This window comes from Myiozetetes cayanensis, unplaced genomic scaffold, assembly GCF_022539395.1.
Source record: "Myiozetetes cayanensis isolate MyiCay16 unplaced genomic scaffold, myiCay2020 scf28, whole genome shotgun sequence".
NCBI classification, from domain to species: domain Eukaryota; kingdom Metazoa; phylum Chordata; class Aves; order Passeriformes; family Tyrannidae; genus Myiozetetes; species Myiozetetes cayanensis.
In genome coordinates this window covers 4,902,741-4,930,217 of record NW_026087499.1, presented here as the reverse complement: position 1 = coordinate 4,930,217, position 27,477 = coordinate 4,902,741, and the positions used below count along the sequence as shown (strand labels likewise).

General features: G+C 42.2%; 2 protein-coding genes across 2 annotated transcripts in view; both read right to left on the bottom strand.

Annotated features, from left to right (window-relative positions):
• Positions 1-27,477, bottom strand: part of TMEM51 (transmembrane protein 51) — a 317,126-nt gene that overhangs the window by 223,722 nt on the left and 65,927 nt on the right. The gene's annotated exons all lie outside the window — the stretch shown is intronic.
• The window catches only part of PRDM2 (PR/SET domain 2), a 59,510-nt gene that overhangs the window by 5,315 nt on the left and 26,718 nt on the right, over positions 1-27,477 (bottom strand). Inside the window, 3 exon segments of the mRNA XM_050322547.1 lie at positions 8,630-10,910; positions 10,913-13,003; positions 13,490-13,600. Of these exon segments, the coding sequence (XP_050178504.1) occupies positions 8,630-10,910; positions 10,913-13,003; positions 13,490-13,600 (4,483 nt within the window).

Sequence of the window (27,477 nt, the reverse complement as noted above, 5' to 3'; positions counted from 1 at the left end):
TTGTGTTTATTCATGAAAGAGCTGCAGCAAGTCAGGATTTTATCTTTCCATCACGTAGTGCTGAAGGACATAACATGAATATGATGATTTTTATGGTCAGGCCTTTCATGAATCTAAACTGGAAAAACCTGTTACTGAGATCCTTTGCATTCTCAGCTTCCAAGAAGACACCCTAACAGCACCTCCAACCACAGCGCTTCAAAGAGATTCATGCCTTTAAAGCAGCATTGCTCCCCCACAAGAACTCCAAAATTGCTTTGTTTCCTGCATGTGCTCTGAGAGTTCAAGTTTTTTTCGTTGCTGACTTAGTTCCACTCCCAGCAAAATCCTGCTCCAGAGCACCAGGAGCTCTGGGGATGAACACCAAACCAAAAGCAAGGAGGAATCTCACACCATGCCCACAACTCATCCAGGGGACTCTAAAATTGATGTATCAGTACCCATATTACTTAAATATAACTCCATTTTTGAAAGCAACCAGTGATCTAAAGCAGCCACTTGGAAGGAACCCAGCACTGAGGATTCCTCTGTGGAAGAATTCTCCTGAGCTCCTCCAGAAAAATCAGTCTCCTTGAAGGTACTCAAAGAGATTATCAGTCACTTTAAGAAATCCTGGCCTGGGTCTATAAATTTAGATGAACAGTATCATGACAGCAATTTATCTTCCTGCCCTTTTAAAGCAGCACAGGGCATTGTGTGAGCCAAAAGGTGAAGAATGTTGGATTAAAAATAGCAGTACTCAAACCCATCTTCTACCCTGTCAGGGAATCCAATTTGGTAAAAAGTTGGTATGTGCTGAATCACATCCATACCAGAACGAGAGCACTTTCATCACACCCAGGGAACACTCTAGTTGGTTTTATTTAGCTTTAGACAGAAATGGTGACTCCAAAGGAGTTCAAAATGATTGCTGAAGGGCAGCAGCACTAGGATGACCCCTCTGTCCTGCACATCTCATGACATAAAAAAAGAAACCACGGAACAAAATGTGCTTTAGAGTGAGAGCATTTGCCACAACGAATGGAGAAAACAACTCCAAACTCCAGTGACAGCAGAGTTTGAGTGTGAAATTCTCTAAAGCAGCTCAGTGATGGAAGAATTCATTATTTATCATCCTTCTACCTCCTTCCACACCGAAATGTTGAGCAGGGATCTCAGTACCTAAATGAAACACTCCGTAAGTTCCACCATCACACAGCTGGGATGTGAATGAGTGCTGTTCACACACGGTCTGGACACGGGAATGAGCCTTCAGATGCCCTCAGTGGGCAGCACATCCTCTGTGTTCCCAACAAAGTCCCTCCCCTGAAAAAGTCCTTGCATTTAATTCACCACAGGCATTTATCTCTGCTGAGCAGCACTGCCTGAACTGCAGAGGAAATCACAGAGTCATTAAGGCTGGAAATGTCCTCCAAGATCATCGAGTCCCACCTCGTCCCCCAGCCCAGAGCACTGAGTGCCACGAACAGTCCTTCCTTGGACACCTGCAGGGATGGGGACTCCAAACCTCCCTGGGCAGCCCCTGGCACAGCTTCAGGCTGTGTCTTCTCCTCCTGGCCCTGTTCCCTGGGAGCAGAGCCTGATCCCCCAGCTCCCCCCTCCTGTCAGGGAGTTGCAGAGCCAGAAGGTCCCTCCTGAGCCCCCTTTTCTCCAGGCTGAGCCCTCCCAGCTCCCTCAGCTGGAATCAAGGAAGGCTTTGCTGGAATAAGCCCAGATATAAGATTTTTCCTCTTTTTGACTGGCTCAGGGCATTCTGAGCGGTGCAAGTCTCAGTTTTGCTGCTCACCTGCTGTCCCACAGCACCTTGCACCACCCAGGCTGAGAGCTGAGCCTGTGCTTCTGAAACATCACCCACTGAACAATCAAAGCTGTTTCTCACAACCCTTTGGCAGTTTCTGGGAGCACTGTCATCCAAACCATGACTCAGAGACCCTGTTTGGCTTGTGAAAAATAAAAGTCTTCAAAAATTAAAACAGAGTGATACATACACAAACAAAGTGCATGTTGCTGATTGCTACACCGTGTTCCACAAACCACTGGAGCTTTGAACAAATTAGGAAAATCAAGCAGCTACCCATCTCCTAAGAAAAAGCCTCCCTCCAACCTGACGCCTGCTCAAGCTTCCCTTTGAGTTTCAATTTTACTGCTTTGTATCTGGAAAAAAAAAATAATCAAAAAAAGCAAGCAGTGTTTCCATGCTCTTTGTCCAATGCATGCTCTACCAAAAGCATTTTTGGAGACTTGCTAAGAGGATTAAAGGTGCAGGAGCAGCAAAATGAGAAGGGAAAGCGATGAAGTGTGAGTGAGAAGCAGCACTCAGAGGTGACTCAGTGGCAGCAAAGCTCCCTCTGAACTAAGGAACAGGGTTAGGAGTAGGTGGTGGCTGGAGATTGTGGTCCAGAGGCAGCACAGGACTCCAGGACCTCCTGCTCCTCTGTTCTGCCAGAAATCCCGTTAGACACTGGAAACTTTACACCCATTCCCACTCTATCCATCTACTTGCATTTACACCTCTGGGTGTGGATGTGAGTGATGGGCACAAAGCAGCATCAGCTGCTCCAGTCAGTGCTACCTTGGTATTCATTTCACTCGAAAAAACACCTCTAAGACATCACTTAAATTGCAAAGAAAAATCCCAAACAAATCTTTAAGAAATGACAGTAACTCCTTCATGCATATGAGAAAAAGGTCCCTCTTTAATAACATTAATTTTTTGCTCTCGTTTAGTGTGTACAGTGGACCATTAACTGTACACTTAATATATCATGCCTTTCTTAGTGTTTTATTTGCATCTTCCTCTGAAATAAGATTTATTTTCCTACCATCCCACTCTTTCAAAAAATACTGCAAGGTCCTACACATCCCCTCTTCCATCAGAGAGCTGCTGTTCTTCACCTGTTTAATTAAACAGATGTGGAATTTCCCCTCTCTCTCATCATTCACTTACCACAAGAGCTCAGATCCAAACCAGCATGCACTTGTTGCTCAAAATCTATTCTTTAGCTGCTTTTCATCCTGAACAGAAGTGTTCATGTGACTCACACAGATCCCACACTTGGTAAATAAAAGGCAGAATTAGTATGGAAAGTCTCCTGTTTTTAGGGTCATTCACAAGCTGTTTGTCTGACACAGGTTTGCTGCTGCAATTCAGCTCTTTGGCTGAACTTGACTCCAGTGAAATATGGAATTGGATCCTAATTTGGGAAATGAAGTCGCAAACCACAGCAAATGGAGCAAGTGCCATTCCTACTTGCATTTGGAAAGAAAATCGTCAGGAACTGCACCAGGATTTTAAATAACAGTCCTGCAATACAAAATGCTGACAGACCAGAGAACCAGAATCACCCCATCCTAAACCCCCTGGGGCAGGTCGCACAGGGAGGAGCTGGCAGAGCAGGAGGGCTCTGGCTGCATCACCTGCACTGCCCCGAACAGGCAGGACTGAGCCCAGCTCACAGTCCCAGCCACAAGCTGCTTTAACACCTTCTAGCAAACTGGCTAAAGGAAAACAAACAAAAATTAACACAACGTGTCAGATCTCCTGTCTCCACCCCAACTCCAGCATGGCTGTTTTCATCAAACTGACACTCATTTGATCTCTCCCAGCGTGTCAGTTGGTCTCTGTAAACAGGACAAGTTTAATTGTTTTCATTGCCTCTTTGGATGTGTTTCAAGACGTGTCAGCGCTTCGTGGGCAACATCACAGCTTTATTGTTGCTTCAGATCATAAAGAGGCAGCTATAAAAGCCAGGGAAATTCAATTATGCAGATGAGATGCAACAGTAACTATGAAAGCTGGATGTTTGTATCTGCCATGAGTCACCTACTGAGGAATGAAGCTCCCTGAGGATCTGCTCTCATTTTGGAGCTGACATCTCCTCCCTGGTGAACTGGTGGGTGCAAATGAGGGTGAACATCTGGGTGGCACATCCTCGGTACACAACAGGACTTACTATCACAGTAAAGACAGTGGCAACAGCATTTCTGCCACAATATTAAGGAACGAGCTGCTTTATTTATGATCAGCTCACTGCTATTCATGGCCAATAAATCCTTACAAGGTGACCAAAATACTGAGACTGCAAAGACCAAACATCAACTGGCATTTCATTTGTGAGCAACAGAAGATGTGAAACAGCTACTGAAGTTTATCTCCTGCCCTCAGTAATCTCAAAACTACCTGGGGTTTTAAATCTGTGTGTGTGTTCTTAATTCTTACAAAATATCCAGATACAAATATGGGTATGCAAAAGCCTGTTTTCACTTAGGTAAATTGAGTAAAACCTAATAAAGATTAAAAAGGCTTCGCTGTGGCTTCCTACCATCGATGGAACTACTGCTGCAGACTAAAGGTTCAACTCTTCCCTCGTGGTGCAACTCCTGAACCGCAGTGTGGGTGCAAAACCACTCCATGAACAACGCTGGAGCCTCTGCATCACTGCACCACATCTTCCTTCCCAGCAGCTCAAATCCACGGAAAACTTTGTTACAGAGAGAGAACTCACGTTCAAGGAATGACCCAGCACATGAGAAAAACCACCTGGGAGTTCTTACCAGAGAATCCTAAACAGAAGCATTACTTTGAATAGACAGCTACATAAAATACTGCGGGTTAGGAGTGCCCATGGGTAACACTCTCAGCCTCATCCGTGTCACATCATTCCATCCCACCCTCGTGTGGGGCACAGGCACTTCCAGCTCCACTGCAGGAGGCAGAACACTTATCTGGGTGGTGGAACCAAACATTCCAAAATTCTCAGAGCCAAGAAGTCTTTATACGCATTTTTTTTTTATTAAACTATTTCACAAGTTTAAAGCATATAAAAATAGAACACTGTAGTATCAGAAAAACACTATAATATCCCAAGTTGAAATGGTGCGTGCAAGTTTTATTTAAATACTTTCAATTTATTAACTGTGTCCGCAATTAAAAAGCAAAATCCTAAGGCTAAGTCAGAAGTGGCAAATTGGTATAAATTCACTTCAGTGAACTGGGCACAGCCAACTGGAGGATGCAAGAACACTTAATTCCTCCTAGATGTACATGGGTTCATTTTTCCTGCTTTCCACACAAAAGGCAAGTTTCCCACGAGTTCTTAAAAAGTTCACTTATTGGTTATAGAAAATGTGCCATGATGGTTCCATCTAGTTGGTCATTAAGTGCTTGCACCACCACAGACTTGGAACTACAGCTGGAATTTACAGGATGGACGGATGGAGGAGGAAAATCCCTCTGCAGTTGCTTACCTGCATTTACAGCCCCTTCAGCAAGGCTACAGTGTTCAAAAGCAAGGACAACCCCACTTTTATGTCAAATTGTAATTTTAATGTTTTCATTAGAATAGTCTTTATATCACTCTCCAGTAGAAGAAACAATATAGCTAACAGCAAACTTTAATACAGGAACATGCTCCAAGATTAACAACCCAAAATGAAAACAAAATGAAATTAATGTAAAATGCAAATCACATATAGTACAATTGAAGTGTCCAAAACAATTTAAATAATTTTAAATATTTTATTTTTTTTTAAACTTGCTACAAATGCTTTATACAATATTTCAACATAAAGTCCCCATAACAGAAATGTAACAAAATGGGAATGATAGTGAAAGTGAAAGTGGCACAAAGTCACCAAACAAGTATTAAACTACAAATTTTTTTAAGAGGTAGATTACTTTTTAAGTCGAGAACAAAAATATAAGGGGTGGCTGTATAAAGAAACTAAGTCACTTTCCATCCATTCCGTCATTAATCTTGAAAGCTCTGTGAACACGTGACAAACGGCATTGCCATAAAAAGCTGTTAGGAACAACAGACCCATCTGCTGTCTTAAGTTATTAGAGGTGTCACAACCTTTCAGAGGAATTACAGATTGAACTTCCAAAATATGCAGGTCTGCAGCCCTGCTCTGGCCTTCTGATCCATAAAAAGATACACTGCATCCATTAAATATCTGCTCTTTAGAAAGTCACTGTTGCTATATAAAGTTTTATTTGCATGTGTAAATACGAAGTTGGAAAATTCATAAACCATCCAATTCAGGCTTTTTTTTTGTTTGTTTTTTTGTTTTCTTTTTTCCTCCCATTGTATGCTGGACACCTAAAAGAGTCAGGAAGCGAGGAGAAGGTGGGAAGAAAAGGGAATTCTGCCGTGCTGGGTTGGCCTCTACTGATTCATTGAGACAAAAGGCTTTTTAAGAGATTTAATACATGACAAAAATACTTGTGAGTGCAGCAATTGTTGTCCCTGAATCTACACTGAGTTCCGGACACGCTGCAGGAACCTGCTTTGCCGAGCAGCCAAGGAACTCCACGGAGGTTTGCACGAAACCAGGAGCTGAGCAAACAGCAGAGCACAAGCCTTGGTTTAGTTAATCCCACTATTCCTCTGGATGATTTCCTGCGGGGTGTAATTGTTTTTAAGCAGTATTCCTTTCTCTTTAATCTGAATCATCCCGTGCGTGGCAGGCACGAAAGAAGGAAATCTAGGCCTGGCACTGAGCGTTAGGCAAGAAGCCTGAAGGGAATTTTGGGATTGTGAGTCAGTTCCTGCGGGTTTCACAAGCTTGGATTTCCCATCCCTTGGCGTAGTGCTTATCCTAAGAGGAGCAACAGCTCTACCATGGCAGTAAGGGACTTTTGTTTGGTTTGTTTTGTTTGGTTTTTTTACAGGAGGTTCCTAGAAAATAAAAATAAACAAAAAAATAAAAACTGGATATAAATGACAAAACAATTTGTGAACGGAGTATGTTTACACAGAAAAAAAGAAAGGTGGAAAACAAGTATTACATGAAGGAGGTCTTGGAAAAATATTGAGATTTCCTGGGGGAAAAAAACCCCAAAACCCAACAGTGCCTACATAGAGTAGAATCAAAGTTAAACTGTGCTGACATTAGTGTATGAAGGCAAAAAAATTCTTCATATTTGATATAAAAAGTTTAATAGACAATCCAAATTTATGAAAGTTATTTCAGCAACAAAAATAATTTCCTAGTCAAACTACTGACTAATCGGATAAAGACTGTAAAGTAATGGAATTTGAGCCAGCCAAGGAAATCTTACCCCTGGTCAATTGGTATTTCTCCCCCCAATCCTACAGAACAATTCCCATATGCACTGATTTTCAAGTGCTTCGTAATTTTGCCTGAGGTCAAATGATTCATTTGGATGCAAAGATGTGTCATTTTGGCTTCTTACTCTGATCTGTTCTGGCATCATTTAAATGCAGTTTCACACATAACACTGGGAGAAGCAGCTGATGAGAATTAACAGGGAGATGTTTGTGTCCCGAGAGAACAGGCTTGGGAGACATTTCTTGTTCCTAAAAGGCATTTTTTACACCATTAGTCTCCAAGTTCCAATAACATCTTTTTTTCCTTCCACACATCCTAATTTGGGTATGGACTATTTTAAGTCAAATTCCCCTCTAGCCCTTGGGAATAATTCTGCTCTAGGGAACCTTGACTTTGCAAAGCATTTCCTCACCATTTCCACCTCAGAGCCTCCACCGTAAGACACACAAGCTGTGAACAGTTGGGATTTTGACACTCAGCAGATCCTGCTCAGGGAACACTTGTTCTGACACAGGCTGCCAGTTCCTCCCCCTCCTCCACTTAGCCATGACTTCGATAAAAACATCCTCCCCTCAAACCTAAACCTGGTGTTTAATCACGGCCAGCGCTGCAATCACCAAACCCAAATCACCGGTGAGCTTTGGGAAAGTGCCTTGGATAATCAGACACCTGTTTCCAAGGATAACAGGGCAGGAGCAAAGCAACAGAGCTTAGAAACACTGTGTAAAATATACTGTTGATTGGAGAGACTACATGAAGACGTAAGTCGGGACTCAGGCACGTAGATTAAGATTTTATTTATTTATTTATTGAAGTATTACCCTTTCTTGTGATTAAAATGCTTCTTCTCAAAAAAGAAATAGAACTTTAATTATAAAATTTTATAGTGAAACATAAAAGCATGATACTTCTAACAAATTTACACGGTCATGTAAATTTTCTTACACGTCTATTTCCCTTATATTAAGTATTTAATGATCTGATTCAATCCGTATGCACATACATTTCTGAAGTATTTGGTCATGGTTTGTTTCTTTTATATATATACTTGTATATATATGCAGAGAATGCTTTTTATTACAAACCAAAGCAAGTTACTTCAGTGAGTAAAGAATGCAGTCATGATTTTGAGCTCAGTGAATAAATCTAGGATGGTTCTGGGCCACCTCAGATACCAAATACAAGGTCAGTGTCTCCAATAACATTGAGTTTAACAACAAAGTTTATTTGCACTCAGGTATTGACATTTCTATTTTTTTCCCCCAGAGTTTTCAATTCAGTTTATAATTAAAGACATTCTCTATACAAACCGTGTATAAATTTCATGACAACATGACAAAATGCATCAAGTATGTACATCAGACCTCGGCATCGGTGAGCTGCTCAACCACGTTTCAGGAAATGCGACTTTTCTCTTTTCTTTTTTATTCAAGCATGAGAAACTCCAAAAGAAAAAAAAGGAAAAAAAAAATAAAAAAAAAAAAGACCAAGAGAATTGGCAAACCAACAAGCAACGTGTTCCTGGGGTTGTTTCAACTTCAAATGAAATGCTTACCTGAAGTCTTTTAGCTCTTGCTTTGTACTGCTTTCATCTCTTTTGTTTTCTGCTGCCTCTGCGTTCGCTGCCTGCTGCAGGCTCCGTGTGATGGGTCCCCCAATCCTCTCTCTAGACTTTACACTGAACCTGTCTGCCTTTTTCTTACTTGCCACAGCGGATTTACTCGGCAGAACAGCTTTATTATTCCTTTGTATTCTGACGTGCAATTTGCGGGACGCTTTGCTGGGCATTCCGGAGGAGCTGTTCTTAGTGACCACCTTAGTTTTTTTCCCATCCACGTGGGACATTTTAGACACTCTCACAGGGCTAGAGTTCCTCAGGGACGAAGAGGAGTTTGGCTTTTTGGAGCGCATGGAAGGGACAAATTTCACGCTCTGTTTGGACTTGAAGGAGGCCGAGGGGAGCTGGAGCTGGGCCGGCCCCGAGGTCCGTGCTCGGGTCTTGCCCAGGTGGGGCTGAGTGCTCTGCATCTTGATTTCCGCGTCCGCCGTTCGCCTGCGCTGGTTGCCGCCCTTGTCGCTGCTCGCAGGGGAGGAGCTCGCACTCTTTTTGGAAGAATTCTTTTTAGAGGAGGGAGAGATGGGTTTTTTGGGACAGCTGTATGAGGCGTGCTTGTTCAAACTGCCGACGTAGGTGAACTCCCTGCTGCAGTAGGGGCAGATGTGAGGGTCCGACTCGGATGGATTATTTTTCATCTCCGCCTTCTGCTGGGCAGATTTCTTTTTCTGCAGGATAGCTTTCTGGACAAGCTGGTTTTTCTTTTTCAATGCACTTATTTTTAGTTTGTTGGAGGACATTTTGCTAATCTCAACGTTGAAATTGAGTCTTTTAGGCTGACCCATTCGTCTGAAGGCGTTCTTCCCAGGCCCAGCTATAACCACCATGCCATTCTTAGGCTGCACTGTCTGTTTGAGGGGCACTGGATTTTTTTTAGGTGTGTATCTCTTTTTATCACTGGCAGAGGCACAGGCCAGTATGTGTTTGTGTAACTCAGGCATGTTATCCACACTTTTCCCACATTTTGTGCATCGAATGGCAGTAGTAAAAGTCTGAGGAATATTGTGGGTAGTGAAGTTCGTGGCAGTAACTCCGATGCCCATGGGATTGCGGTGGTGATACTGAAAGGGAGGTGGTTTAAAGCTCGGGTAGTGTTGATTGAGGCCCATACGAACATCTGGATCTTTAGATTTCACGCCAGAAGCCATTATTTTTATCGTGGTATAAAGCTCTTCAGAGGAATCATTTAGATCTTCATCTTCCTCCTCTTTAGAAGGTTCCAGGGAATCTTCTGGTAGGCTCTGCATGTGCTCCGCGTTGGCTTTACTGGGATCAGTAAAATTCTGGGGTCTCAAAGTCCCACTTTCAAACTCATGGTGCGTGCACTCTTTGTCTGGATGGAGATCCCGCTGATGCTGCTGCAAATTGCACAAAAAAGCGAATTCCTTTTTACAGACGGAGCAAACAAAGATATTCCCCACTCCGTGGAGCAGAAAGCGATGTTCCGACAAGTCTGTTTTATCCCGGAAAAGCTGGACACAGAATTCACATTTGAAGGGCCATTCTTCAGCATGAACAGACAAATGCTTCGTTAGGTCTTTAATGGAAAGAAAAGGGGATTCGCAGACATTGCACACAAAGCTCTTATTGAAGGTTTCCTGCACCACTCCCGAGTCACTGGAAGTGTGAGGATCTTCTCTTGCTTTCTGCTGCTCGTTTTCAGCTTCTTCCTGTTTTATTATTGGGAGAGAACTTTCAAGATTATCAGCAGAGGAAACAACAGAAGAAACTACTGAAAGAGGAGGCGGAGATGGAGATGATGAAGACGAGGAGGAGGAGAAAGAGGAGGAAGAGGAGGAGGAAGAGGAGGATGAGAGTGTAGGAGGGCCGGGTGAGGCAGCAGAAATAAGAGGTTCAACAGAAGGAACAGGGGATGGAGAAGGAGAAACCGTAGGTGAAAGAACCGGTAGCGGGGACTGGGTAGTAGTGTTGGAGAGCGGTGATGGACAGGAGGAGGTGTTAGTGGCACTGGCAGAGACATCTGGAATGGGTAAGGGCATGGTTGGGAGCAGGGGAGGAGGCGATGTAGCGACTGTTAGCACGGGCGGGCAGGGCGGCGGGGACGGGGGGTTAGTGGGGGTTAACAAGGGGGGCAGCTGGCACACGGGGGGTACAGCGGGTGCCTGTGGCACAGGGGAGGCGGAGGAATTGAGGGGCTGAGCGTCACTGGGAGAGGATGCCGAGAGCCCGGGATCCACGTCGGGCTCTGCCTGAGGCTCCGGGGCTTTGCCGGGGCTGGCACTGCTGTTCACCCCGGCGCGCCGTCCGGGGCCGCCTCCGTCCCGTTGTACTCGTTCAGCAGCACCTTCTGTAGCATGCACGTGGTTGGTTTCTTCTTCTTAACACCACTACACGTTGGCTGAGTGGAATTTTCTTTGCATTCCCGAGCTTCGGCGTCGCTGCAGGGCTTCTTATGCACGCTCAAGTCTAAAACGGACTCCCAGGGGACCTGAGTCTTACTTTTGACGTCAGACCTTTGTTTCACACCGCTGGATAAATCCAGTGGCTGCTGGTTGCACACGTTGCCAAATGTTGGAGCTGCTGTCCAGTCTTTTGATATTTTGTATTCTTCAAAGCAGTGAGGGCTCAGAGTCTCTTTGTCCTCCCTTCCAGTCACGCTCCAAGCAGGTGAGCTGCTGCTGTGGCTTTCTAACTTTGGCATTTTTGAGCTCCGGATATTATCGTTCCACACAGTTTTTCCCTCAGCTGATTTGACAAAGTCTCGAAGCACCGGACTGTGCTGTGGAGAACTGGGAGGAGAGCTGGTCCTTCTTTTAAACCTGCTGGATACTGGAGGCAAAATAGGTGATGATGTAACAGAAGGTCCTAGTTTAGGGATTTCATTTGATGGAGTTATCGTCTTACTGTCCTGGGTCTGAAGAAGCTGCTTTAATTTTGATGACAAATAAACCCCTTTTTCTTTATGAAAAGATAAGCCTTCTGTTGAAATGCTAAGAGGAAGATTTAAAGAACTTGTAGGAGTTATAGGTTCTGGCTCTATTTCAGTTTTTATTTTTGGTACAAGAGGAGGGCTGGCAGTTCTTCTCTTTTTGGATTCGTTGCTCCCACTGCTAGAGGGTTCCTTAGGAGGTTCACTCACATGTGCTTGCGTAACCTTTATATTGGAGGAAATTTCCACCGTGACCGGACTGATGATGCAATTCAACCCATACAGGTCTGCAGAGTTGGACTCCATCTGAATCACATCGCAATTGCTCGTGCTGCTGTTGGACTGGATTTTCCCATCAATGTAATAATTTAAATTCTCAGAGATATTGCTGGAAATATCCATAATATAGACATCATCTACTTCCCCCTCCTCCTCGATCTCAGTGCTGGCTATGTACACACTCTGCACTGCGGGGGCCGGCTCCGTGGGAAGCGGCGGCTCCTCGGTGAAGAATCCTTTTCTCCTCACCCCTTTGGGAATAAGATGCCGCTCGTGAACCCTGCGCTGGTGCCTCCTCATGTTGGTGTGAGTTCCAAACACCTTCTTGCAGTATTTGCACGGGTGCAATTCTTTGGGCTCCTTGTTCTCCTCAGCGAACGTCGAGTTGGAGGTTTCTTGGGAAGCTTTCTCAGAATCCAAGACAACGGAGTCTTGCACGAGGCCGGGAACGTTCGGGTCGTCTTTAAGACCGTCATCCACAATTACCTGGTTATCAGCAACGTTATCCAGGTGTTGTGATGACGTCAGGGTTAGGAAAGGTTTCCGTCTGGGCCCAGCCTCGTGGCGTCGCTCGTGCCTTCGCCGGTTAATCTGGGTGCCGAAGGCCTTCCCGCAGTACCGGCACTTGAAGGCGTGGTTGAGGGTGGATATGTGGATGTGCATGTGGCGCTCGAGCCCTTGCTTTGTTGTGAACTTCCTCTCACAGTGCTGACAGGGAAACATGAACGTTTCCTGAACGTCACCGTTGGATTCACCTCTTGCTTTTGGGATTTTCACCACCAGCTTTTTCTTTGGAGAGTTTTCCGGCGACTCCTCCGACGTGCTCTTTTGTTCTTCCAGAGAGTCCAACTTTTCTTCGCACATCAAAGGCATTTCAGCATTTTCTTTAGGCATATTGGCGTCTTCCATCTCCTCCTCATCTTCCTCTTCTTCATCCTCCTCCTCTTCATCGTCATCTAAATCATCTGACGCACAGTTTATTGCTTCTCCTTGTTTGTCTTCAGTTACCACTTGTGGTTCATTGGTCGGACTGGGGATCATCAACTTTGGAAGCACATCTTGATTTACCATTTCCTGAATCACAGCTGTTTGTTCCAGGGACAGCACAGCAGAAACAGAAGGCGTTTCATCTTCCTCTTTATGACCTGAAACACAAGGAAAGCGTGGGATATTTTTACCAAACTCTCCAGAGTGTGCTGCACCTTGCTTCTCCATCTTCCTAAATCAGAACAGAGGTGCACGTGTTGTGCAAGCAGAAGGGACCACAGAGTGAAGGCATGGAGGAGTTATGGGTTAAAAGAATTAATATGGTGTTTTTTCCCCCTTGACACTGTTAACTAGCAATAAATAATGACTCAGTATTTTAGAATAAAGACTCTGCTCTGCTCTTGTCTCTTCTAAGGAGTTCAGGTTCATGTCCAAATTTTGCAGTACATAAGTTTTTCCTGTGGTCAGATTTGTACTTCTGTGACGTGCTTTTAATACCCCAGCTCCTAACTTATAAAACCATTCAGGCAAACAATATAAACATGTTCACTTGGTTGCACTAACATAACCTGCTAAAGAACTAAACATGACATTTTGATCCAAAATGATATAGAAGCAAAAAAATAAGATACCTAAGAACTCACCCTCTTTAGAATCCTTCATATCTGCAGAAGAAGAATCCAAATCAGTCTTTTTCTGTTTTGTATCTGCTGCCTTCTTTCCCTTGTTTTTACCTTCCTGAGTCTTCTTCTTTCCTGGGGAGGAAAAATCCCAAGACTTATTATTCCCATTCAACAACTCTTAACTTGTCATATTTGAGTTAAAGCCCCAGCTTTGGATGTGACACACTCCTGTAGAGAACCTGCTTTCCTGAGGAATACAAATGACAGATGAGTAGAACAGACAGCACTGAGGCAAAGCAGCCTCAAGAGCCCAGAAGAAATCGTAATCAAAGATAACAATGAGTTTCTAAAAACCTCAGACTCCAAATTACTTTCCTCACTTTCAAAGCAAGAACAAACTAGAGGAGAAATGTCCTGTCCAGGGTTAACCAGCTGACATCATGAAGTTACCCAATACCTTATTATGGCCATTAAATTCATGTATCTCACAGAAATACACAGAAAACAGAAAATTTCTTCATATATTATTACTCCTTAATGTTAATTGGAAGAAACAGAAACCCATCGAAGTCATTGGAGATGTATAAACATTCTGAATAATAAAAGCAACAAAGCAATAACATCTGAGAAGACTCAAAGCACCATGAGCTTGGCCAACAAGGTAAAGGCAGTAAAACCAAATTAGATGGAACTGGGTAACAGCAAAATATGAAGGTATTTTGTTGTGCCCACTGACACGAACAAGTTTGCTAACACTCTGTTAGCAAAATGAAGCAGCCAGTATTAGTGGCAGAGGATAATGAACACAAAAGGGCATTATGCAAAGAGCTGACCAGTGGTGCAAGATGTAAACATGTTGAAAACTTCATTTCCCACTGCACTACAAAGTACTGATGATTTTTTCCACTAATTTTACAGATTTGTCCCTATAATATACGGAAATTATGATTAGGAGAGTGTAATAACAAATAATACTGTCTTGAGGTTGAATTCACTGCTCAGCCCATACTCTCCACACAAAGACATAAAACTCTGTATCTCCTCTGAAATTCCCATTTCTACACACAACTGCTGGGAACGAGACCTTTCCAGAAAGAGCAATCAGAATTCCTCCTGTGCCTCCTCCAACACACAAAATGCTATTTTATAACACACTGCCCCTTCCCTCTGATCCCAAGTGTCCATCACAGCCCTAAACCCATTTCCTATTTAGAAGCACATTCTTCCAAGTCACAATCCTGTCAGCAAGTTCCTCCTTTTTACCCCTCAAATATTTTTCACATCTTGAGCCAAGAAACTGAAATGCCTTTAAAGAAACACGTTCCTCTGTTCAAACAGAGAAGTCCCAAGTACACTCCCCGAGACAGCAGCTCAGAGACAGGAAACACTTGTTTTGATTTGAACATTCTATCTAAATAATTATCTGTATTTCCGCTCAAGGAGCTCAGATTTCACAGGCCACCTTCCAAATTCCAGGGTGTTTCAGTTTTATGTAGGTAATAAACCTTGGTTTATTTTCTTAGTGCAATTTGACAGTTTTTAGTCTCATGAACTGACAACAGTCACTCAGGATGAATTTCTGTCACCTCTGGAACATACACAGGCATCCTCCCTAAGGTGAACTAACAGTTATCCCTGAATATCCTCAAATATTGGAACAATACTCGTGTCTAACCTGCTACAATGAACCAGGATTATATGGACAATGCCATATTTAACTTTGATTTTATATAAAACACCTACAAGTTTCAGAAGATTCAGCACACAGTTGGGTGTTCACACAGGCACAAGGAGTTTAAGTGCATCTTTACCTGACAGGCTAATGAATGTCCCACTTGAACATCATTTTTTATTATCAGCACCTCAAATGTTCATAAATAGAACCATGATCTGAGTATAAAGGATTTCAAATAAGCTTCCACAAATATCTGCCAAGTCACCTGAAATCGCTCTGGGAATGTTCAATAACACAATCAAACAGTCCCACTTCTAGGGAAATGGGTGTAAATGTAACATCACAAAACATTCCTAAGGAATCAAACACGCATCACAACACACCTTCTGAGTGATACAACAAATCCCATTTCATTGCTAGAACCCCAAGAGCTGTCAAATTTTTTGCAGACCACTTATCACCTGAAGACCAACATAAATACCTTGACTTAAATGACAAACTTCTCACTTTGTCTCCACAAGTGAGATAGGAAATAAGGAGGCAAAGATTGGTGCACAGCCCCTCTCATCTGCCAACCCTGGTCACGCTTAGAGACACTATTTTACACGTGGTGCAGCATAAGGTGGTATCACAGATGAAGCCACTGGACAACTCACCTAATTCCACAGCAGCACTGAATCTCAGCATAACAACAGGTTACTGCCCCAAGCCTTCAAACCAAGACCAAATTAATTCTTTCTTTTAACAGCACTGGAAATATCTTTCAAGGGTGAGGTAAAGTGTGTAGAGGGAGCAACAGAAATCCCAAGTGCTAAAGCCTGCACGAGTGTTTCAGAGTGTCATCCATTTATAGAATATACAATTCAGAGTACCCCAAATCCAATTATAATCTGGGAAATCACTACAATAGCAGGATCTGCACCACAAAAACTGAGTTACTTGTGAAGATCATTTTCCTGCCACACTCCTAAAAAGAGATGCAACCTGCTCTGTGACACAGCTGGAGATGGTTCGAGTTCTTCAATCTTTGAAAAGAAGACTCACCAAGCACCAAACGTGCCCTTGCTCTGAACAGTGAGCAGAACTGCTTTGTATGTACAGCATTTCAGATGTGTCACACCAACTCCTGACACACAGCAACCAGAGACACCATCCCATTGCTGGTGTTTTCCTTTAAGGTTTTCAGTTTGTTCTAGGGAGGTGCTTTCTTTCAAGCACAGCAATGACTGTCCCAGATGCATCATTTCCCGGCCCTGAATGTTCAAAAGTAGATGCCCAGGAAGAGAATTTAAGAATAAAGTAAGAGTAAAGTGACAGTTCACTGATATGCTCTCCCAGCTTTGAGTATCTGGAGTTCAGGAACTTCTGAAGAGATTTAGCACCTGTTGAAACTTTCCCCTGTAAGATCTCAAAGTGCTTTTTAACTCATGTAAACCTGAAAGATTTGCATCGTTTCCTTCCTGCAGATCTTCTGCGAAAACCACAACCTACTATTCTGACATAAAGGATATCAGGGAGCAGCCCAACGTCTGTCCCTGAGTTCTGTCACAGTTTCAGAGGTCAGGAAGCAACAGAAACCTTCAGGAGATGAGAAATGCCTCAGAACACAGAACCTGGTGGAAGCCTGAGTATAAGTACACACGTGCACTTACCATCAGGTTCCTGAAGGGTCCTACATGGCTGCTACGGCCAGCTGGATCCTCCACTTGGTCTAAATAAGAAAGATACAGGAATGAAACACAGGGAAAGTGAAATGGAAACAATGACAAAAGAATAAATGAAGGGCAGAACTTAATATATGTGTATGTGCACTAGAGGAATTGTGGAAGAAAGATGTAAAGGAAAATGAACGGAAGAAACAGATGGAAAGTAGGCTCTTGTCTATATAGTGAGGAAGATCAAAAGAGGATTGCACCAACTTGTCTTGCAACTTTAAGTAGGGTTCTTTTTTCTCCCCTTTCCTTCACTCATGTTGTAAGATAGGTCAGCATGAGGATTATCTGCCTTTACACCTTCACAACACCTGTGTAACACTGGCAGTGGAATGAGATCTCCTGTGCCTGTTGCAATGTCCAGATCATCACTACTCCCACTAACCTTGGAGAGTTCAGATGACAACAGAGTTAACAACATAAGAAACAATCTTTAGTTGCCCAAACCTCGTTTTATTGGAAAAACCAAGACACCTCTAAACAACCTACAGTTACCTGTGTTCAGACTTTTCTGTTAAGCCAAGTACTGATGAAACAGTTAAACCACGGAGTTATTTCTGGTGGGATGGGATGAGCACACTCAGATGCCAGGAAAGATGTTAAACACAGTCCTTCCATATCCTTGGAGCTGAACTCTATAATTAAACATTGCCCAATCGCACAAGATGCTATTATCTTTAATAACCTTTAAGTGCAGCACCAAACACGCTCCCAGTTAAGATCATGAAGTAAGAAGGACACACACACCTGAGCTCCAACACTGCTTCCACCTCTTCCAAGGAACACAGGAGGGGACATTTGCCTCTCCAAAAATGTCCCTCCCCAAAGAGTAAGTGATATGAGTTGAAATTCCTGGTGTTTCTTTGAGATCTGTAGCCAACAAATAACTGTACCCAGTCCATACCTGTGCTGTGCCACAGGTACCTGCCCAAATCTCCCATTTCCTGGAAAACAGGGGAGAAGCTCCCTCGGAGACCCTCTGAAAGGTGTTCTTAGAGCACAGATGAGGGGCCACTTTGAGAGGATATGGCTGAAGGGGAGAGATAAACTGCCATGTTATACTCTGACACAGCTTCATGATGAGAATTACAGTGTAATAATATAAATTCACTGCTTAAATCCCTTTGGAACTGGTTCAGATTAAAGTTTGCATCAATCCCATGCAGTAGCTGCTACTATTCTACAAATCAACTATTTCTTTTTTTTTCCTTATATTAAAAAAAAAAAAAAGGCAGTATTTAGGCACTGAAGAGAATGAAATAAAAATCTAAGTGCATAATCAAGATAAAAGAAAACCCTTCAGAAAATTCAGCAGAAAACAACTGCACAATCATTTCCATCCTCTTCTGATTAATGAAGTCTAACGTAATGATGCAACTTGAATTTTAATTTGAGAAACAGCTTGCTGTGCCCCAGAATTCATCTGTTCCTGTATCCAGAATCCTGGTAGGTGTCATGTTTTTTGAAACAGATTCCTTAAGCCTTCAGGCATCGGTAAAAATCTGATGAGCTGTTTGTTCTGCAGACAGGCTCTAACACATGAATGCCTTTCTCACACAGAAAGCTATATCCAAAATAACAGCATAAATTGCTCCAGAAATTAAATCAAAGTTGTGTTGGCTGGAGGAGCATGAAAAAAATGCAGAAACACTTTGCAGTGACTTCTTAGAATCTTGTCCAACTGTGAATGGCACAGCACGTAGATGTTCAAGACCTTTACCTACTTAATAAATGGAATTCACTTAACTAAGCATCAAAAAATGGTATTTCATCCAAAATGTTTATTGTTAAGATGTGAACACTAAGGCTGTTTTTTAAAATATTTTCCTCTGTTTCTATTTCAGTATCTTCATTTCGCTTTTTGTTTGGGTTTGTTGGTTTTTTTTTTAAGTTCTTCCATTGTTTACCAAACCTTTCATTATTGTCGAGCAGCACCTGCTCCCACAGCAAAGTCAAACCCAAAGCACCTGGTTAAAGAAAGGGCAACACACCTGTGTGTGAAGAGTGCCCAGAGCCACTGAGGACAGCCAAGAACTCTTAATTTTTAGGCAGGGCTGGTAGGCACGAGGTGCCTGATCTGTACACACAAATCTATGTATTTGGGGATTATTGGTATAATCAGGGGGATTACAGAAATGTGCTGAAAACATGACCTCCAATCCACAAGGTTAGACAAATATTTTATTTCAAGTTCTAAGCCAACAGCCACATTTTGAAGGATATAGCACAGTGCTCATTATTTTGGCAGAGTGGGCTGCCCTTCAAGCTCCACAACTCCAGTGCCTGCCCCAAAAAACATCCACCAGTCAGGGACTGTGGTAATTGTGGTCTAGGACAGGTGAGGTTCTTCCAGTACATACTTCAAAATGTCACACTAAAAGTTACTGGAGAAAGAGGAATAACTGTGAGGTAAAATTAAAAATAGTAGGGATAAGTCACAAAGATACCAAGTACTAGGCTGGCAATAAAAAGATGACAATCTTGAAAGAAAAAGACCCAACAATTCTGCTTTACTGAAACAAGCATTACCTAAATGTTATGACATCAGCCTCCAATATTTCTTCCATAATATTACTGTTAATACAACAATATATCAAAGTTCCTTTTAAGTGCTTGCATTAAGTGCTGCTTTGAAACCTGATTGAAGCAAACCAGCTGAGGAGCTCTGAAGTAGCTCTGAACAGACACATTGTTATTACCTGGGGAGGGAAAGGCTTTGCAACCCTAAAGTTTCCAACTTAGAATGAAAGAAAACATACAAACACTGCCTACCGAGTGCTTTGAGGGGAAAAAGCTCCTGTATTGCCCAAAAAATTGCTCCAGAACCCAACTGGATGCTTCCCAAGACCCCCAGCTCAGAAATTCCAGTGTTGCCACACACACCACCTTTGGTGATAATTCAGGTTTTTTAACACAAGCCAGAAAAAGCTTTTATTTTTATTTGGTTGTTAGTGTAAGATATGCTGTACTAGGAGCATTTCCCACTTTGACTACAGATCACCCCACTTTTTGGTGACCACATACACGTAAAACCCTTTCTAACACCCTCCTACAAACTCTTCCCAAGGTAGGAAGGTTTCCATCTCTCTGACTCAAAAGTACAGACCAAATCTGACAACATGAACAGCCTTCTCCATTTTCAGGACTGTATCTTTCTAAAACTGCACATTATGGAAAAAAAAATATGTAAAAAGGAGGCGAAATCAGCACATTTTTATTCATATTCCAGCACTTCTAAGGGCAGAATTCAAGCCACAGATCAACTTTTGAAACAAACATCTCATTAAAGGGGATGTCAATTAAACCTGAAAGGCTCCACACACAGTATCATGTAGAGGTTTATTTTAATAATGCTGTCAAGTAGGTAAGAAAACCTGCAGGAAAAGGCAAAATGTAAATGCCTTTTTCATCCTGTTCTGCTCAATCTATCATTATTATAAGTAACTGGTGGGGCATTTTTTTAATGCCACACCATTACGAGGTTATCAGATACAATTGGTTTGTGTAGGCATGATTGCAGGTATTGTTAAGCAAATGAAACACTAAAGTTGACATGAGCTGTTTGACAGTGAACAAAAATCACCCCGACAGAATTTTAACCTCCAGCTCCTGAGAACCAAGAGGATGATTCAGAGCTATAGAAGATCTTATTTCTATTTACAGTCATTCTGCCCAATCCTCATGTATCAAATGATTTTAAAGGTGGAAAGGCAGAAAGCAGATTTTAAAGGTGCAGGTGCTGTATGTTATAGATAAAATGAGGGAAATCTTGTGAATTATCTATAGAATAAGGACAAAAGCAGAGAGCAAAGGTTCTTCTGGCATTTCTTCCAGCAGAACTCGCATCTCCTCTTCCTTAAAAAGACACTTTCAAGCTTACACAGTAGGAGGAGAAAGAGGAAGCCAAACTTCACAGCATTTCTATTAATACCAAGCTGCCTGTTTTATAAGCTCATTGCTCCCCATTAACCAGCACTGCACTCCCAGACAGCAGCATTTTCATCAGGGCATTTGCCAGGCAGATTGAAGGAGCTGCAATAAAGGTATTTCAGGACACCTGGAGACACAGGCACATCCTCCTAAGCGGGTGTGTTTGTACCCAGCACCAAACACCCAGCTCTGCAGGGAAGAGATGCACTGACAGAGACTGAGAACGTGCCATTTGCATAACAGATGAACCTGTTGCCATGGAAAGCGTAAGAAAATTCGGAGCTGGGCTATTTAAAACACGGATTTCTGCAAATGTTTGGCAAAGTCTCCGCTTCAGTGACAGCACTGAAGATCAGGTCACTGCATCTCACCCCAAACTTCTGAAATTATCTCACAGTCAGCACAAGAAATGGTAGGATGGCACCACAGGTGTGCCATGCCAACAGGAAGAAATGATGCAACAGTCTGCAAGAAGCAAAAAGGAATATATTGCCATTATATGGAGCTCTTTGTGAGCCCAGACAAGCTGCAGCTATTCCCAAAATTCAGATAAACAGATGAAAAAAGAAAATTTAGGCTGAAAAATTCTACGAGTGGGAAGCCTGTGTTCAATCCAACGTGTGGCATTCCACCAACCCCTCCAAACTGAGACAGGAGCTGTCTCCAGTCTTCCTCATCCAATTTACGTCTTGTAAATTAAATTACCTGCCATAACTCTCTAGCAGAAGAGAGACAAAAGCATTTATATGAGCTGTCTGCAATGGGATGGCATTCAAATCCCCAGCACATTATGACTCCTGACTAACCTGAGTGTGCAGCTCAGGAAGTTGTAAGTTTACAAGACTTACTCACCCATAATGACTTAAGTAGTCCAGAATGTCACCCAACAGTTACAAAGCACGGCAAACAAGGGTTTAATTCCATGCAATTCGAACCCACACATGAGCTGTGATGAAACAATTAAGTGTAAATAATTAAAGGTAGAGCTTTTATCTCGGCAAGGTTTGAAAATGTTATTTCCGAAACTGTAGAAAGGGGACAAAAATAAGCAATCCAGACTTTCTCAATCCCTTCAGCTCCTTGTGGGTTCCTGCTTCCCACCCTCCCTAATAACAACTCCCCCAGTCACTACAAACTCCTTCCAATTTTCTCCAGAGCTGCCACATGGACACAGCCAGCCCAGCCCAGAAAATGGGATGAACATTCTTCTCTGCACTTCTGTCCCATCAGCTTTTGTTTTGCTAAGTATTAAAACAAAAGCAGCAGAAATGTCAGCTGGCAGAGACATTTTCCAGAAATAACTGCTGCTCTCTATATTTAGCCAGTTTTTATGTACAATTCAGTTAAAAATAGAGCACCCAAATTGTGTATTTAAATACAGAGAATTAGTCTAAATTTAAATCTCCTCTTGAACCAAAAGGAGGTTTTATCTAAGTCCAGAAAGTGTTGCTTCTACATTCTCTAGAGCTCTGCCCAAAAAGTTTATCTGACCCTGAAGTGAAGCTACACACAGAAAACTGAAGTAACAGCTATTTTGACATTATTTACAGAATGATGCAAATGAAAGACTACTTTCATGACTACTTGGACCACACAGTTTAAAATGATCACTCTAGATCTGTTTGCCTTCATCTGTAACAAATAACCCAAACATTTGTCATGGCCCTGTTTGGATCACTGAACGTCTGAAGGGTTAGATCAAAAATACCTGGTTTTTTGTTAAATGTTTTAAATATTTAAAATTCTATATTTAAAAAATTAATTTAGATATTTAAAATATTTAAAATATTTAAAAACCACGACACCTGCTCTGCAGGGCAGTTTTGCTTCCCCTGTCAAACAGAACTCAGAGGGTCAGTGAAAAGCTGCCACTGCCTGGAAAACCAAGCCCGAACAGTTTGTGCAGCCACGGGCTGGGGCTCTGCTGGGACAACACAGCTGGACAAGGGCTACAATTCCCAGGAAACAGCCCTGCCTTTGTGTCAACTGGAGCCCTGGGATTACTGCAACACGAGTCCCCGAGGCTGGAAAGGAGAGCAAAGCCTCTCACAGATGCACACTCAGATTTCGCACTCAAATATTCTATTTACCTTCACTCAGATTTGCCCTCTGTTATTCACTTTTACCCAAACTAATCCTTTTGTTCACCGTATCTAAAACATGCCATTTGTCACAAATTTTGCTCCAACAAAACAAAGTATTCCCAGTAAAATCACCCACTTCTCTTCTGCAGTGAATTTCATCCTCCTCCTTGACAACCACTTCCAGATTTATTTCCTTTAACGTCATTATTTTTCTACAGTACAGCCAACTACCCACTAAGTAAGTACAGAGTGTTTTTCCATCAGTCCCCATTAAAAATATTACAGCATCTTCTCAACTGGGTCTCCAACCTACCAAGGAACATTAATTGTTAATAAGCAGCTCCTGTCACAACATATTTGCAACACGAAAACTTTGTTTCTCTCTATCTGTTAAATTTGGGACGACTCATCTGCAGCTTCAGAGTGACAACCCAAGGTCACAAGGCAGAATATCACTGCAGGTCCTTTCTAATTTATAAGAGTAGATAAAGGAAGAGGGGGAGAGGATAAATATTAGGCAAAGTCATTATTTTAATGTACAGGCCAGTCACCAAATCATTTCTATCTGCTGAGAAATTGTGCAAGGTTTGCTTCGCTTCCTCTGGACACAAAGTGCTTCATTCACTTCAGCTGCAGCCCATTGATATTTTCTCAGAGAAACGCTTGTCAGCCTTCTCTGATAACACAAGATACACTGAATTCTATTTCCAAAGGAACTGTAATCCCCCAGTTGCCCAATCAGTGCATTTCTCAGAATGCAGCAGACTGTGCTGCAGGACAACAGCAACAGTTGGTGCTCATGTGAACAGAACCAACAAGAGAAGTTCTAAATTTACAGTATGTACCAAACCAGACAAGAGCAAACTGCATCTGCTTCATCTGTGACACCAGCAAAGGTCAACAGGCTCACAAAGTCACTACAGGGAAGGGTAAATTCCTCCATTTTTCAGAGTGAAAATAAATCCCAGTCAGAGCACAAATCTATTTATTTGTCTTCTGCTCAATTAACAGTCAAGATTAACCTGTTTAGATCAAAATAGACTTTAAAGTTCTTTGCACATGCCTGTTTAGAGCATAAAAAGTCAACTAAAACAGAATACAGAAAGAAAATGTCACTGTAAAGTATCTTGGACATTTTAATTTGCAGGTAAGGAACCAGAATAAAGTCCAGCTCTGGTGCAGGACTGGAGGGACCAGAGGGTGACACGTAACACGTCAGGATTTGGTAGCTGTGGCCAAGTTTCAGCACAAAGTCCACTTTGCTTTTGCAATCCCTGACAAGAGTCCGTAAGATTGGAGGAGTTGGACTTTCTGCTCTTTACTTGCGATGTGAAAGGGAACACTTTGCAGCCAAGTCAATTTTTCACTCAACTCACTGAAACTTGGTATGACCCATTCCTTGGGAAAAGCCCAAGGCAAGTCTAAGGCTTGGCTGAGGGTCTGACTGTGGGAAATGGGGGTGTTCTGACACTCTGATCCCAACCCACTGCTCAAGACAGGTCAGCTCTCCCTGCACTGAGCTGCTTTACACCACGGGCTGACCATCTACACACTAAGTTTGCAATTTACTGCCAGCAAGGTATGGAAGTCTGCACTGGTCTTGGCCCTGAACACTGGTGATGCCTGAGAAAATTCACCCAAATTTCTGTGAATCAAGTCACTTCCACAAGCACCAGGCCTTTCCCATTCAACAGGCACGTTGTTTCTGATGGGCTGCCAAATAAAACGAGATCCATATCTGACAGACTGCAGGGAGGCAACTGGCTCTCAACACAGCTCAGAATAATGGAGAGCTGACTCCTCATTTCCATGGCATTTTGCAGCAATAATAATCAAGATGATGGATTTCCAGCTATTATAATACTCTCAACTAGAGTAACTTTATGTCAATCAGCACATTAATAACAGTGCCTCTCTGAAGTTCTACAGCATTAATCACAGTCAATCAAATGCTCTTGCAGAATTCTGACAACAAAACGTGACAACAAAATTAACTCCTAACAGCGACTCTGGCGAGCTCTTAAGCTCTTCTGAAAGTTTCATCCAAAATAACTCTCAGGCACTGGTGAGCCACATAAATATTGTGATTTCTTAGTCCAAGGGAAAAGTGTATAAAAGGTAAGTAAACACTTCCTAGAGAATGGTCAGACATTATCCAATTTTCTTAGCTACAAATGCTGAAATACCACTGAGTGTTGTTTCAATAACTGATAGTCTGCTGTAACATTTTCTTGAGGAACTTGATGCAGCAAGTGTAGGCCGGTGAGAATTCCTCAGAACAAAGTCATTCCTGTCAATCTGTGCAAGGCTCTTGGCAGGAATAAGAGAATAAACTGGAAGGTTTGACAGACTGAAAAAGATACAGACGCTCCGGTCTGACAACTGGTTTTCTTTTTTGCTCATTTGAAAAATGCACTAAATAGTTAATAAGTGAAATATGAAATGTCTTTGATATTTTGTATTGCAGCGACATGAGAATCTTTAGAGTCTTGACAAACACAAATTACCTGACAAAGGAGATCTCAATTAAAGAAAAGAGCTCTCAGCCCCTCCACTCCAGTGGAGTTTGCATCTCTTCCAGGAATAAACCAGCTATCAAACCTTTGTGTGCACACACAGGTCAGATGGGCTTGTCCACCACTGCATAATAAAGCACATGGGGCATCTGCAGAGATGCCCTCAGTGTAAGACATTCCCTGTGAACAATTCAAGTAAAATAAGCAGTCAGTGCAAAACTATGGCAAATTGCAATAAAAAGAGCACTAAAAAAAGTTTAGCACCCTTAATGATACGATATTATTCCTATTAATTCTGTTCAAATGGCTTTGAAAAGATGAAGTATAACAAAGAAAACATCCAGGGAAAGGAAGTAAAAATGATTAAGGGGTACAGAAGATTCTCATTACAAGAACTTGGAGCCTTCCCTAAATTAAGAGAGGTTAAAGCAGGAGGCAAATAAAATAAGAATACACTGAAAGGCAGTAACTGACTGTACCTTGTATCCACCATAAAACCCAGTCTCCAATTAGAAAATAAACACTGCAGTGGGAGATTGCACAGGAGGGTCAGGAAACCACAGAAGGAGCAACAGTGTCTGCTAAAGCCTTGACTTAAAGTGAGATAATGCAAAGGAATTAAAAAAGGATTACTCATGGGAACTCAAGTCACCCAGACTTAAGTGAGGTGTAAGACAGCCAGTAGCTCACTGAGTTGGTTCTCTTGTATTCCACAAGTGACAGTTCTAAATCACAAAATACTTAAAAGGAATAAAAAATAAAAGCACTTTTTCTCTCTGGAAAACAGTCTCTATTCTCTCACTCTGCAGGAACTCATCCCCTTCCTATTTTGGAACAAATCCTCCAAATCTATCTCAAAGCTCTTCCCTAAAACAGCAATCACCAAATTTTCTTCACATCTTCTACAAAGCAGTGTTTAAACAATTGTGTGATTTCTTAGAAGAGAACAGTGTAATAAAGTTTTGGAAAATCCTACTACAATCAAATACTTCTATAATATTTCAACAGAAACTTAACAACACTGAACTTATTTGCAGGAAAATTAAAACAGCGTTTTCCTAAGGAAAGAATAATAATTTCCAAACACACTGGATTAATTAAAAAAAAAAAATAAGCAGTGGAATACCAAGCTGCTTTTCTTCCAGGTCACTCCTTGTTTCACAGCTAACTCTGATCAACAGGAAAAAATTGATTAATACTAGAAAGCTGCCTGGTGCCTCATTTCACTTGGCACTGTGGGTTATGTAACCAAAGACAGCATTAGCAAATTTGCTGGGAAATGCCACAACTGTGGTCTAGATGTACTTGAGAAAAACAGTCTCAAGAAGTGTGGCTAAAAAAGCAAAAGGACGAAGAAAAACACGGCAGGCTTTAGGCTTGGCATTATGCAACAACCCAAGAATTTTTATTCTGCTGGATAACTACAGACATCTGCTCTAAGGACTGAGCAGCTGAAACACCCCAACTTGTTACCACCCTGAAGGGCAGACTGTTATTTTAAGTTAAAGACACAAACCCCCCCGAGATGAAGTAACAGAGTGTGCAAAGTGCTTGGAGTCCTTGTTTTAATAAGGATCTGATAACAGCCCTGAGCACTAAATCCAACTCAATCTTCTCCTTAGGGTTTCTGCTTTCCTGGTGCCATCACCAGGCAGTGACTTACAGACAAACTGGGGGTCCCAGAGCACAGATTTGGGGATGCCTGACCCTGTTTCCAAAAGTTTATACTTAGAAACACAGAGTTTAAGGGGTCAAGACATGAAATTTAGTGCCAAATATTTAAGTTTTCTTTTAAATATAGATAATTTATTCCTGAAACGAAGGTTTATCTTCTCCCATTCTTAAACCCACGAGCAGGAGTAAGGCTGGAATGAATCACAGCAACTTCCCTGTGCTGTTCTGAAATCTCAGAGCAGCTGTCCTGGAACTGGGGGCACTGCTGGAGAGAAGGGAAGATGGGAATGTAAAGTAACACCAGTTTCCTATTCAAAGGGTCCCAGATATGAGGGATAAGAGAAAAACTTCCACTGCTTAGCAGACCTCAAACATATTAGATACTCTCCAGACAGAATCTGCCATGAGATCCAGTTCC